This window comes from Pelophylax lessonae (assembly GCF_965119305.1).
Source record: "Pelophylax lessonae genome assembly, chromosome: 1".
Classification (NCBI taxonomy): domain Eukaryota; kingdom Metazoa; phylum Chordata; class Amphibia; order Anura; family Ranidae; genus Pelophylax; species Pelophylax lessonae.
In genome coordinates, this window is record NC_138768.1 from 599,901,031 (window position 1) to 599,916,264 (window position 15,234).

The window sequence follows — 15,234 nt, forward strand, 5'->3', positions numbered from 1 at the left end:
GGGGGAAAATCCCCTTGCAATCTCCAACTTCCCTTGCAAGGTGAACAGCTTACTTGCCTTTAGTTAATCAACCACACTGTTTTCCCTAACAGTATGATGGCATGTAGGAATAAGCATTATAAGAAAGTACATTTAGCACTGCCCTTCCTTAAATTACCTATATTCAGTTTATATTTGCACCTGGTACATTGAAAAACTGTTTCTTTATAATATTTCAGATGAAGGTCTCGATGAGAAATGGCTCTGTGGGGATGTGAGCAAATACAACAATGAAGATGAGGAAAGTTTGAAAAAGACGGAGCATGAGCAGTGTTTAGGATCTAGTCATGGAAATTTATATGTTCCTCTGCCAACTCATTCTGGCTTTGAGAATTTGCCTGTACATGCAGACTACAGCTCTGCCACTACTTCTCTTCTTCTAGGGGATAGTCCACCACCGCAGTTTTACACTTCACAAGGTACTGTTTGTTCATGTGTGCTTTCATTTGAACTCTACATGTGTTCTTTTTAAAGGAGCATTGACCAGGAAAATTGTATCAAGTAGAATACCTGAAAAATTATAGCTCTCTAAAAAAAAGCGCATTCTTTGCTAAATCCCCCCCCCCCCTCCTTAAGTCATATTCTTGTTAAAGATGATTGTCTCTTTGGGGGGGGGGGCTCTGGAAGCTCACTTGCACTCCTGGCTCCTCTTAACTTCTATCTGCTACCATGTTGGCAGGGAGGTTTGAAAAAAAATAATGTAATTTAAGGATTAATGGAATGGAGATGCTCTCTCTTTACAAGCCCTTTACCCCTGGCAGGTACATTTTAAACTTTTTGGTACAAAAAAATCTCAGGGTGGTAAATTGTATGTCAGACATTGTCTAATATATAACACAGTTACTTCTACATTTACACATTGCAATTCTACAATAGACTCATATACACCTTACCGTGTATCTGTCATGAGTATGTGCAGTTCTGAAAACAGATTCAGATGTAGCACCCTCCTAGATAGGTTGCTAGAATGTTAGGTAAAGTTAGTTATTTTTGCATTCACTGTAATCATCTGTAATCAATAATTGCTTTGTGCTGTTCTGCATCTCACAGGCTGTGGGTTTGATTGTTTCCTCCTCCATTCTAGAGGCTTCTGGAACATAGTGGAAGGGAAAGTCAAATGGGCAGCCTGAATAATTATTGTGTCTCAGCTAATCCCTGGGGAGATGTGCCCAGCAGGTGGCTGGAGAAACAAATACATAATCTGAGCTTTAGAACAGCAGAGTCTTCCTGTTGCAAATGAGCACCACAAAAATGCAAAAACACACACACAAGGCAGATGTGCAGCTACCAGATGAATGACAAATGCACATGCTGCATTATGACACAGGTCTCCCAACGGTCAAAACCATAACATCTGTACTACACTCCAAACGCTAGTAATGAGTGACTGCATCATTAAATAGCAAAGTGATAGGGGATCCAGAGATGTTATCTGTCTTGTGAACATAGTATCACTGTCTGTGCACTTACCACAACGATGCAAGTGGCCCAATAGGGGGGAAAGAATGTGGATCACTCATTTGCTGTGAGATCTGAGTGTGGGAGTTGCTGGGGTGTTTGCCGGATTAACACAGCGTGGTTTTGCTGTGTGGAACACATGCCTTACCGAAAAACACAGAAGTGGGGCCGGAAATACGTTCAAGCGAGCACTTCTTGCTGCTATGCATGTCATTTCCCCTCTATGGTCCACCCCCATCTTGATGAAGACTAAAATGTAGAGGTCAAAGTTTCATATTCTCGAGAAAACAAAGAGTGAAATGCAGATGTCACATGGGTTCAGCGGAGTGAAATTAGTACTTTTTAAATAGGAACCAGGGCGACATGGCTCTCACCTTGTGTTTACAGCCTTACCAACATAAAAAGAGCTTCAGATTAAAGAGGTTGTAAACCCACATATTTTTTTTTTCTTCACCCTGTAAGAGAAACACATAATGAGCTAGTATGCATCGCATACTAGCTCATTATGAAATACTTACCTTAGAACGAGCTCCCACCGTGCCGCCCGCTAACCTCTATGACGGGCGACATGTCCAGTCGCCCGTCTTCCGGGATCGCGGCATTCGGCCATCTGATTGGCCGGAGTCACGGTGACGTCACTCCCGCGCGCGCGCGGGAGCCGACGGTCACGGCACGGGACTCTGAAGGAACGACACGAGCAGCCGTTCCTTCGGAGCGCATGTGCCAGTGACGTCACTGGCTGCATGTAAGGTAAATATCTCCTAAACGGTACATGTTTAGGAGATATTTACAGTACCTCTAGGTAAGCCTTATCATAGGTAGTGGTTAGCACTTTCACCCGGCAGCAAAAGGGTCCTCGGTTCCAATCCCAACCATGACACTACCTGCCTGGAGCTTGCATGCTCTCACCGTGCCCATGTGGGTCTCCTCTGGGCACTCTAGTACCCTCCAACACTCCAAAGATATGCTGGTAGGTCAACTGGATCCTGTCCAAACTAGCCCCAGCATATGCATGCATAAATGTTAGCAAGAGACCCCAGACTGCCAGGTCCCTGAGGACAGGGACTGTTGTGAATGCACAAAATACATGCAGATTGCTGCATAAACTGATGGTGCTTATATATAGAATCAGGAGCAAGCACAGAAAAAAAAAACAGAGGGAAAGGGGATATTTATGCTCAGGATTTCCGTGTCAATTGAAGGGGGAAAAGAAAAAAAAAATCCTATATTGGCATTGTATGTTATTCAAAAAGGACCAGAATTTTTCCAAAAAGGGGACTATATATATATATTGTGGGTTTGATTTGCTCGGTGGTAGGCGTGGATGACCCCTTGGGGGGGTTCGTTACACAGGGAGATAGCCGAGAAGTGGTTGAAAACAACAGTGTAAAGTTTTATTCTTGCAATTTTCTTCAAACAAGTGCATGCAGCAAAAACATCCAAAATAAAAATAAAACATAAAATAAATCCTTGCCACTGTGGGCGGCTACCTTCCACACACAGGAACCTATCTAATGAAGTCTGTCCCCAACCTACTGTTGGGCAGACTTGGCTGATCATACAGCAGACTCTCAATAGTCCATGTTTTATCTCTTCACACACCAAATGTCCATTGAACCTGTCCCTTTGTTTGTCTCTTCACATAGCAACCATTCCTTTGCTTGGCTCTTCACATAGCAAACAGTTCATTTATTTCTTCCACATAGAAATAGTTCAAGACCTCACCTTGAGTAGTCTTCAGTCTTAATTAATTTCCCCTTCACACAGGAAATGTCCATTGGTTTCTTTTCACCTAGAAACGATCCAAGACCTCACTTCGAGTAGTCTTCACACTTGTTACCCTCCTCAGCTTCACATCACTTCAGGAGGTCTTCCCCATGCTCACACAGCTTTCAGGGGGCACACATCTGACTGTCCTCCTCTCCCAGCCCACACGGCGGCAGGAGGCAGCAATCCTTAGACTTCCTCTGGACAAATTATAGAGGCCTTCGTTTTCTCATTCTGAACAGCTGAATGGTCTTCAACTTCCTGCTGGCTATCTCTGCAGCCAACACCCTATAGTAATTGGTGAACTTTCTAAATCAGGTGTAAATGTATCTCCTGTCTGTGCCTACATCCACAGATTTACCTGACTTCCTGTCACAATATATATATATATATATATATATATATATATATATATATATATATATATATATATATATATATATATGTATTATGTACTGTATATATATATATATATATATATATATATATATATATATATATATATATATATATATATATATATATATAAATTACCCTACTATGTGGCAACCCCATGCCCAAATGGTGCAGTTGGGAAAACTTTGGGTTTAGGGCTAGTGCCTATAAACAGAGAGGTTAAGACATACACATCTGTGGAAGACCCACTTCGATGATACATAAATGAGAGGAGAAATGTCAGAGAGGTAGGGGGCACTCTTGATCGGTACGAGTAACAGGAAGAGGAAGGGAACTTGCACTCACTCGGGGGGAGGGGTTCCACTCACAAAGATAGGTTAAAAAGGGGCATACTCTTCATTACCTGACTATATTATGAATTTCTGGATCTTCGTTGAGGCCCAAAGGGGCCATATTAAAGATATTGCATATGGATATTTATTGCCATGTCTAGCAAATATGGTACAATCAAGTCAGTTCTCCAATTATTTACTTATTTGCTGTGAAGCCTTCAAATCACTTACCTAGCATCTATAACACACACCAGCAAAAAAGCTGGAGAACCAAAACAAATACAGAAATACAAATACAGAACATATTTACCAGTTGGTCAATAAAAACAAAGTATAAACTGTTTTAACAATTTGCTTTAAAAGCAGAGTTTTTGTTGCATTGCTTTGCAAATATATGAGGCACCACTCTATTGTACCAGGGTACCACTCCAAAATGTGGTCCCTAACTCTAGTCTAACAGAACTCTTATCCTGGGAAGTATAAAGCAATGAATAAATTGTCTCTGCCCCACTGGGAAATGTTATCCTCTATTAGTCCTGGTGACCATTGACACAGAGACAGAAAGGGTAAATCATTACAATTTGGAGTTCTCATAGAGAGCAGGAAGTGGGAGGAAATGTCCCAACAGGAACAAATGTCCTGGCATCAGCTGTTTAATATGGGAATTACCATTTTCTTTAACTTTCAATATGGGACATAGGACAGTTAGCATTATACAATTTGTAAGATGTATCTGGACCAGACTGATCTGAAGATATAAGTACTGCCTGGAATGTGTTCTTCAGGGTCTGCCTGTGGTGCTTTCCAGACCTAATCTGTAAGTTAGTCACAGCAGGTTTTACAGGTCCAGAACAATGATACAGCCTCTGGTGTGGCCCAGTCTAAGGTTGGTAGTTGTAGAGTTACGTACTTAGAGTTTTTACATTAATCCTGCAATTTTGCATTGATGTCTTAGTTGGTGCTATATTATCCTTCCCAGATGAGTCTACTGTCTGTCAATAATAGGAGATACCCTTGGCTAAAATGTTAGTCTGCAGAACAGCAATGTTAAAAATGCTTGCTGCACATACTTTTTGATGGTGAACATCTCTTTGTTGCTTCACTAAACAACTTCTTATTCTGGAAGGAGTTCTCATTTACCCCAGCTGACAAAGTCGAAGCCTCAAACTGGCAAATATACTCCCATCTCTGAAGCCAAAATGAGTAATTTTTTATTCTCTCAGATTTTACACTCCAAAGCCATGCCTAAGGGAGGGGAACCGTGCAATAGCAAACCGTGGACCCCTAAATCCTCCAAGACTGCGACTGTGACTAGCAGGAAGGGACACCCACACTGTTGGCAATTTTGTATACCTCGTCAGAAAGCATCTTGGATGCCTGGATAAGAGATGTGGTTTCCAGAGGCTACAAGCTAGAGTTTCAATCTCTACCTTAGCCCTGCTTTATGTTACCAAACATGTTTGTGTCTTGTTTTCTCAGGTTAGCAGACCCCATTCTTGTAGACCTTTTGAACTAAGGAGTTATTGACATTGTGCTAGTAGTGGAAATGCTTCAAGGTTTTTACTCAAAACATTTCACTGTTCCAAAAAACAAAAGAAGGGCATTTCCTACTTCTTGTTCCTGAAGACTTTAAAGTACTTCATTTGTATCCACAAATTCTGCATGGAATTGTTGACTAGTTTATGTGTACATGTGCATACACCTCAATCATTGTCGGAGTATTTACACAGCCAGTTATATGAGTTCTTACACAAAAGTGGTAGTTCCATCCGCAATACACATTTTTGATAGGGTTACATAATTTATACAAAGTACACACTAGACAGTATTTACAACACAATATACAGTATAAGTCCCCTTATATTTGATATTTACAAATTACCCACAAAAAACATATTTACAATACAATGTACGATGCAAGTATAAAGTTAGTTTAACTCTCCACTTTAGGTCTGGTCATGGGGACTGGGGTGTGTCCCAACATAAAGAAAGCCCACAGCTTGGTGATAAAGCATTGTCTTACCCCCTCCTTTCTGTACTGTGGCTAATATTATGCTCCCTAATAGTGATGAGCCAAACACCTTCTGGTTCGGTTCGCAACAGAACACCGTGAACAGGGGAAAAGTTTGTTAGAACATTCAAATTTCATTGAAGTCTATGGGACTCAAGCATGGTAAATCAAAAGTCCTCATTTTAAAGGCTTAAGTGCAAGTTATTGCCCAAAAAAATTGTATGTGGGTACGGGTACTGCCCTGGGGGACATGTACCAATGCAAAAAAATTTTTTTAAAAAATGATTGTTTTTACAGGAGCAGTGATTTTATTGATGCTTAAAGTGAAACAATAAAAATGAAAAATTCCATGCCTGGGGGGCTCCCTTAATGTGCCTGTGAAGTGGTACATTTGTGCGAAGTATGTAGCCTGCTGCAGCAATGCTGACATTTCCAAAGGAAAAAATGTAATTTAAACTTGCTCTCGGCTGTAATGTATTGTCGGCTCCCAGCAATGCAGACAAAAAAAACATGAAAAAAACACTGTGGGGTCCTCTGCCTTTGGCCATTCACAGACATTGTGCTGTGATTGGCCAAAGCATATAGGTCATGTGCATGCTTTGGCCAATCATCAGACAATCAGTAATTTATTCACTGCACCAGCGCAGTGCATTATGGGGCGCTCATTGACGAGCACACAAACGCCTGATGTTCGAGTCGAACGTAACTCGAAGCTCATTTCTATGTCCTAATTTGTCACTGTACCTAGCAAACACCCTGATTGGATGATTCAAAGAAGGCTGCTGTTTACAAGTGAGATGTGAGAAGGGAAAACAAAAGGTCAATCTTTCAAGTGGAGCTAATTACAGTAACACCAACAAGACACTCACTACTTTAAATATATTTCCATCTAACTGAAGTATATTTCTAATTATAATATTATTAGTTGATGGAGGTTTCACATAAACTTATTATCTAACAGAATCCACTAAATCTGTCATAACAAGAGTTGAGCGAGCACCTGGATGTTCGGGTTCGGCGGGTTCGACCGAACTTGAAAAAAAAGTCCGGGTTCGTGACCCAGACTTAACCCGAACTTTGTCCCGATCCCGAACCCCATTGAAGTCAATAGAGACCCGAACTTTTGAGCACTAAAATGCCTCTAAAACAAACATGGAAAGGGCTAGAGGGCTGCAAATAGAAGCAAAATCATCTTAAGAGCATGGCAAGTGCTCTGCAAACAATTGTGGATAGGGAAATACCTTGAAAAAACATAAAAAACAGAAAAATAAAAAATAATCATCTTGAATGATGTAGGAGGAGGACGAGGCCCATATGGAGTAAGAGGTTGAGGTGGTGGAGGATATGGCGGTGTAGGTGGAAGCGGCAGCAGTGGTGGAGGATGAGGCCCATATGGAGTAGGAGGTTGAGGTGGCGGTGGATGTGGCGGTGTAGGTGAAAGCGGCGGTGGAGGAGGACGAGGTAGCCAACACTGGTTTTTGTTTTTAATTTTATTTCTTTTTAAATTAGGGTACACCCCAAAAAGAGTGAGAAAGATCAAAAATACAACAATGGCTGGGTAAGGACGGTATACATGTCTATTCTGCACAAGGTACGGACAAGTCCTGTGGGATCCATGCCTGGTTCATTTTAATGAACGTGAGCTTGTCCACATTGGCTTTGGACGGGCGGCTGCGCTTGTCTGTGATAACGCCCCCAGCCAGATAATACACTGGCTGCAGGGCAGGCCAGCACCTCCAAGGCATAAAGGGCAAGCTCAGGCCATGTGCCCAATTTGGAGACCCAGAAGTTGAAGGGGGCAGACCCGTCATTCAGTACGTCTAGCCGTGTACACACATACTGCTCCACCATGTTAGTGCTGGGTGGTGGTGCTGCTGGTGGAGCTCCTGTTGCAAGGAGAGGACGTGGTCGATCTGTGGCAGCTACACGCACAAGTGAAACACCTTTCTCAGCTGGGAGTAGGCGACAGAACCTTACAGCAGTATTTGGCAGGGCCTAATGCGCCTCTACAAATGTTGAGGCCAGAACAAGTACAGGCGATAGATAGTAGATTGGGTTGCTGACAGTGCCTCCAGTTCCTTCACATTGTCTCCCACCCAGTCTTCTGCTGAAAGGTCAGAGTTGGCACCTGCAGTCGATGTCCATCAATCTTTCACCTCACCCCCTTGCAAATCAGCCAAGCAGTCTCAGCCCCAAGTCATGCAGCAGTCTCTTTTTCTTTTTGATGACTCTGTTAGCATGGTTTCCCAGGGCCATTCACCTAGCCCTGCCCCAGAAGTGGAAGAGATTGAGTGCACGGATGCCTAACCACTTATGTCTCAAGATGAGTACATGGGAGGACCATTGCAACACGTCTCAGATAATGACGAAACACAGGTGCCAACTGCTGCGGAATTCCGAGACCGACAAAGGTTGCAGGGGTGAAGACTGTGTGGAAGATGATGTGGAGGACGATGAGGTCCTCGACCCCACATGGAATGAACGTCATGCAGGTGACCTGAGTAGTTTGGAGGAAGAGGGGGTGGTCGCACAGAGCCACCAGCACAGCAGAAGAGGGAGCAGGGTGTAAAAGCAGAGCGGCCGTGCCCTAGACACTACGCCTGCTACTGCCCAATTCAGCAAGGGACCGAGCACACCAAAGCCAGCTCACAGGAGTTCACTAGCGTGGCAGTTCTTCAGGCAATGTGCTGATGACCAGACACGAGTGGTTTGCACGCTGTGCAATCAGAGCCTGAAGTGAGGCATAAACCTTCTCAACCTGAGCACAACCTGCATGACCAGACATCTAAGTGCAAAGCACGAGCTGCAATGGAGTGCACACCTCAAAAACACCTCAAAAACCAAGAAAGGTCTCTGGCTCCCCCTGCTTCCTCTTCTGCTGCTGCAGTCTCGGCCTCTTCATCCACCTCTGTAGTGAGACCGACACCTGCCACCCCGCAAACAGAGGATCTGCCAGCAACACCACCACCTGGGTCACCAACAACCATCTCCACAATGTCCCATGGAAGCGTTCAGCTTTCTATCTCCCTGGAGCGGAAGAGGAAGTACCCCCCTACTCACCCGCGAACCCTGGCCCTTAATGCCAGCATTTCAAAATTCCTGGCCTTTGAAATGCTGTCATTCCGTCTGCTGGAGACGCTGAGTTTTATGGCGGTGGCTGTCCCACAGTACGTCGTGCCCAGCCACCACTATTTTTCCAGGCAAGCCATCCCTTCCCTGCACAACCAAGTGGGTGACAAAATCAGGTGTGCACTGCGCAACGCCATCTGTGGCAAGGTCCACCTAACTACGGATACGTGGACCAGTAAGCACGGTCAGGGACGTTATATCTCCATAACAGCACACTGGGTAAATGCAGTGGCAGCTGGGCCTGAAGCGGATGGCAGTTTGGCACATGTCCTTCCACCACCGAGGATTGCAGTGCGCTTCAGTTTGTCTCCTGTTCCTAACTCCTCCTATTCCGCTTCCTCATCCTCCGCCGCCTCCTCATCCGGTCAGCGTAACACCTTCACCACCAACTTCAGCACAGCCAGGGGTAAAGGACAGCAGGCAGTTTTAAAACTTGCCTGTTTTGGGGGAAAAACCACACACCGCGCAGGAGTTGTGGAGGGGCATTGAACAGCAGACCGATGAGTGGTTGGTGCCAGTGAGCCTCAAGCCCGGCCTGGTGGTGTGCGATAACGCGCGAAATCTCGTAGCAGCTCTGGGCCTAGCCGGTTTGACACACATCCCTTGCCTGGCGCATGTGCTGAATTTGGTGGTGCAGAGGTTCCTTACCCAGATATGTCAGAGCTGCTGCAGAAAGTGCGGGCTGTCTGTGTGCACTTTCGGCGTTCTGACCCTGCTGCTACTCGCCTGTCAGCACTGCAGCGTAATTTCGGCTTTTCCGCTCACTGCCTCCTATGTGACGTGCCCACAAGGTGGAACTCCACCTTGAACATGCTGGCCAGACTGTGCGAGCAGCAGCAGGCCATAGTGGAGTTTCAGCTGAAGCATGCACTCATGAGTCGCTCTGCGGAACAGCACCACTTCACCACCAGTAACTGGGCCTCCCTGCGAGACCTGTGTGCCTTGTTGCGCTGTAACATATGCAGGCTAGGCCGCAATGTAATCTTTTTTCCCTAAATGGGTGTTTATTGAATAGCGGAATAGAACAACAGTATCCAACGTGTGTATCTCACAGTAAAATATGCAGACTAAGCCGCAATGTAATATTTTTTCCCTAAATGGGTGTTTATTGAATAGCGGACTAGACCAACAGTATACAATGGGTGTATATCACACGTACAGATACAGACTAAGCCGCAATTTAATATCTTTCTGTCCCCTAAATGGTTTTTTTTTATAGCAAGGCGCAATACAACAGTATGCAATGGGTGTATCTCACTGTAACATATGCGGACAGGGCCGCAAACAACTTTTTTTGCCCCTAAATGTTTTTTTTATTACAAGGTGCAATACAACAGTATGCAATGGGTGTATCTCACTGTAACATATGAGGACAGGGCCGCAATCAACTTTTTTTGCCCCTAAATGTTTTTTTTTTATTGCAAGGCGTAATACAACAGTATGCAATGGGTGTATCTCACTGTAACATATGCGGATAGGGCCGCAATCAACTCTTTTGTCCCCTAAATAGTTTTTTTTATTGCAAGGTGCAATACAACAGTATGCAATGGGTGTATCTCACTGTAACATATGAGAACAGTGCCGCAATCAACTTTTTTTGCCCCTAAATTTTTTTTTTATTGCAAGGCGCAATATAACAGTATGCAATGGGTGTATCGCACTGTAATGTATGAATTAAAAACTGAAAAATAAATGCCCCCTTAATTGGTGCTTATGAATAGCTAGTCATAACCTCTATCCACCAGAGAAAGCGTCTAGCCCCTGTGGACCTGAAGCATGCTTACTTGCATGTCCCGGTTTATATACCAGATCCATGCTATCTCCATTTTGTTCTGGCCACTTAACACTTTTAGTTGAATTCCATTTTGTCTTCTGCACCCCCAAGTGTTCACCAAGGTATTGGCACCAATGTTAGCTTTACAGTACTTCAGGGTATTATACTGTGGGATACCTAGACTTTTGATGGAACAGCCAGCTAAAATACTGACCAACAATGTGATGCAGACCGTCATCAAAAATGTTCAGTTGAATCCCAAACCTTCAGAAGTCAACACTGGAACTAGCACATCAGTTGGAGTAGTTGGGCCATATCCTAGATACACCTCCGGATAAGGTGTTTCCCCCTCAAGAAATATTTCTAAATTTCCACTTCCAAACTTAGACTATATAGTCCGGGAGTTCATCTTTGTGATTCTGCATAAGATTTCTGGGATTAATGGTAGTTTTCTCTAAGATGTTTGAGCCAATAAATAGCAAGAAAAGGATTAAAGGATCTGATGTCTGTCTGTCAGTCAGTCTGTCTGTCTGTCTGTCTGTCGCTGTCAGTGGGGTGTGAGTGTTTATGTGCAAATGCAGGGCAAGTTAACAGTAGGGATAGCAAAAGAAAGTGTTAAATCTCCAGCAGCTCCTTTTGGGGTCATTTCCCCCAGTTGATTTTACAGCCTAATGGATTCTTTCTGATTTTAATAAATTGCATTATATACAAAAATTGTATTATGTTAACATATTTTTTAGAAATTTTTAATTATCATGCTCGAAAAAATGTAGATGTGAAACACATTTTATACCTGCAACATTTGTAATCTATTTAGGTTACAAAAGTGATGATCAGTAGTAAAAAATGTTTTAAAATTTTGTATGACAGAAGAAGAGGCTGATAAAGAAAGTATGACATACCAAGGACCGACTGAACATCTGGATGAAGAACAAGGCAATGAGTGTGATGAGGAACCATTGTTAATTGCCTCCATTGAGGATGATGTGTACATTGTATTTGAAACCAATACTAAAGATATACAAAGAGGACAACAGTCCATCAATATGCATAATTCAACCGTTCCACAGAAAACCACTTACAGCGTTCATGGTGAGCCAAAAAGTCTTGTTATATTTAATAACAACATTTGTCCTTGTTATTTATATTTATGTGGTGCATATATAATATATGATTATATACATCAGCTTATTAGCCCATTAGACCGCAAGCATTAGGGACTGTACACAGGACTAGGGATGAGTTTAGTGTTCAGTTCGAACACGGACCAAACTCTGCCTGTTTGAACACCAAACATTTAGGGTGTTGAACGATGAGGAACATGATAGCTTCTGGCTATCAATGATTGCTAAGAAAACAGGCTTCTTTACCCTGCACTGACGTCACCCAGCCCATTCCTTGGCCATGTACGCAAATGGGCGGGGAATGAAGTCTTACATCATTGACTAAATATGGCCACACGGGCATTGTAATCGACAATAAGGAAAGTTTTTTGGGATTTTTTTTTTTATTAAAGTCCTTGTGAAACATTTGAGTGTCTTTATTGTTAGGTTTCATCTTTATTTTTGTAAATTAGTAGGGGTAATATTTACCCCATACCCATTCACAGGGATGGTGTGGTACCCTTATTATTAAAAAAGAGCTGCTTGCAGACACCCAAAACCCCTGGGCAAGGGTTGTGAGGATAAGGCACCCCCACAATGAGGGCATGTGGCCTGGTATGGATCAAAGAGGGGGGATCCCCCCTTTCCTGGCAAGCCAGGCTGCATGTTCAGATTAAGGGTCTTAAATGAATTTTTATGGGGACCTCACACTTTTTTTCTTTGTTTTCTTTTTTGTGTTAGGTACCCCTCTTAAAAGCCATACCAGACTCAAAAGATCAGCTATGTATTTTAAGGGGGACTCTGTGCAGTTTTCTTTTTTCATTCTTGCTGTTTATTCTTTTGCTACAGCAAAAACTGCATTTACAAAACAAAAAAATTACAGTTTTAATTGCCAGCAAAGAAAACTTGCCGGCAATTTAAACTGTTGTCTTCTTAAAAAAAAAAAAAACACAGCACGCAGACCCCTCCAAAGTTGCCCAACAATACATAACATATAATTTAGGGTTGACTGGAAGGGAGATGTCATTTTCCAGCTTTTCCTTTGTAATTGGCATGTCAATCACTGCTCCCAGACACATTGGATTCTTTTTCCTTTAAATTGGTACATGTTCCCCAGGGTTCCCATGTACATGTACATGTTCCCATCCCCATGCTATTTTTTACACCCTCTTGCCTACTAGCACAGAAAATTCAGCTCTATTGACTTCAATGGGGTTTGGGTTCAGAGTTTGATCTTCTTTGACATTTAGCAAACCTCTACTGATCCAAACTGGGGTAGGATGGTTCATCATCACTTCACAGAACTCTGCCATGTGCCCCCTTGTAGGCTGCTAAGCTTACGTAATACCACTAAAAGACAGCGTATAAACAGCAAGCAACAACAAACAACTTCCTGCTAAAATACTCCATCCAGCTTAGGGAATGGTGGCTTTTTGAATAGTGACTCCTCCATGGTTGGTACCCCAATCACAGAGACCATCTGGAGCACTGATATCATGGAGAGGAGACATAAAAACCCTTTTCCAGTGGAAGGCATTGATTCAGGTGGGTTTACCCTTAAGCTTGATGGGTGTCAAAGTTGCCAGCAATACATGGAAAGGCCTGCCCTAGCAAAGATGCAGAGGCTTGGAAAGATAATGCTTCATCACTCCCCAGTCTATGGTACTGAGATAGTGCCGAGTGACCTTAGCACAGGGTCTGGCAATGAAGATCAGATCAGAGTGTATGATGTAAACACATTACAAGTACAGTCAAATGCTCCACAAGCAAAACAAAAATGAAAATCATGATGAAAACAGAGATCAGTCTTTGTGCTTAACCAAAAAGTTATTAAAAAAGGTGAAGTATTCAAAGGCTTTGTAGGTGTGGGCCTGATGAAATGAAGTGCTAAATCCAGTGTCTGCCCATTTAAATCCTGTAGCTTGCAAAATGTTAGCAAATGTATTTTTGAAAGTGTGGTGACCCCCTAATCTTTTACACAACTTGAAGTCTAAAGCCTAGTACACACGGGCCGAATGTCGGGCAGCATCGGTCGGTTCAGTAAAAACCAGATGCCATTTAGCCCATGTGTTCTGGAGTCGGTCTAACAGAAACCAGCCATTCGGCCTTTGAAGAGACATGACCGACTGGAGTGTTCTGGCAGGGGGCATTCCCCTGTCAGAACACAATAGCACAGCAGGGAATATCGCTCCTGAGCTGTCAGTTTTTTTTGTTCAGCCCTGCTGAGTTGAACGAAAATAAACTAGTAGTGTGTACGAGTCTTAAGACTTGTATCCATCCCAGAAAACACTTTTACACACACTAACCCATACATATTCAAAAAGTTTAATCTCTAGTAACTGAATGAAAAAAAAGAGTATGGCTGTATACATTGTCCTTGATGGCTGTATCAGCTTCTCATCTTAAACAACAGACGTTATAGTTTTTTCTGCGCTGCATTAAAATTATTGTTCAAATAAAGTTAATTAAATAAAAATAAAATAATGATAAAACCTAATAACTGAACTTCTTTAGCCCTTATTTTATGATCTCTCATTTATCATTATTTACATTTGCAGAAAAAAGAATAAACTTGGATTCTCTTTACACATTGCCAATAAATAAACTCTTTCTTGGTCTGTACATTAAAACAGACAGTAACACATCAGCATCAGATTTGATTCCCATCCTGAAGGAATCTAAGCTTGTATACATACAAATACGCTCAGCTGTTTTTTTGCAGTTCTCTAAAACCACTGCCAGTTGTCAAAAGAGTATTATTTAGATTAGCTGTCAAGATGAAGTTAAATGAATGTGGGAACCTCTCCAAAATCCAACAGATTAAATATTGTTTATCTGCAACACACACTTGTATGCACATTTTCAGTTTCATTTAAAAACGTAAATAAGGAACACTCACGTCATTTGCCACCTCCATAGATAGAAGGTAAGGAGGAGAAATAGGTACAATTTACTCTGCCATCTACACAATGCCACACATGAAAGGCATGCCTGGCATCTAATACATCATTTTTCATTTCCCCTATTCTCCTCTATTATTACATTAATATTAATGTATTGATATTAATAATGTACTGGAGGGGGTGCTTAAAATGTTCTTCTTTAGCTGTCTGTCTCTCAGCAGAAATACTCATGTACTGTTTTCAATATTGTATATGATGTATTACTTCTAGAAAGAACCAAGAGCCATATTCTCAGAATTGTATCATCATGACCTCAACAGAA

General features: G+C 42.5%; 1 protein-coding gene across 1 annotated transcript in view; it reads left to right on the forward strand.

Moving 5' to 3' along the window:
- BANK1 (B cell scaffold protein with ankyrin repeats 1) overlaps positions 1–15,234 on the forward strand; it is a 530,319-nt gene that overhangs the window by 421,371 nt on the left and 93,714 nt on the right. The window contains exons 10-11 of the mRNA XM_082243568.1: positions 219–458; positions 11,777–11,998. Of these exons, the coding sequence (XP_082099694.1) occupies positions 219–458; positions 11,777–11,998 (462 nt within the window). The remainder of the gene's footprint in view (positions 1–218; positions 459–11,776; positions 11,999–15,234) is intronic.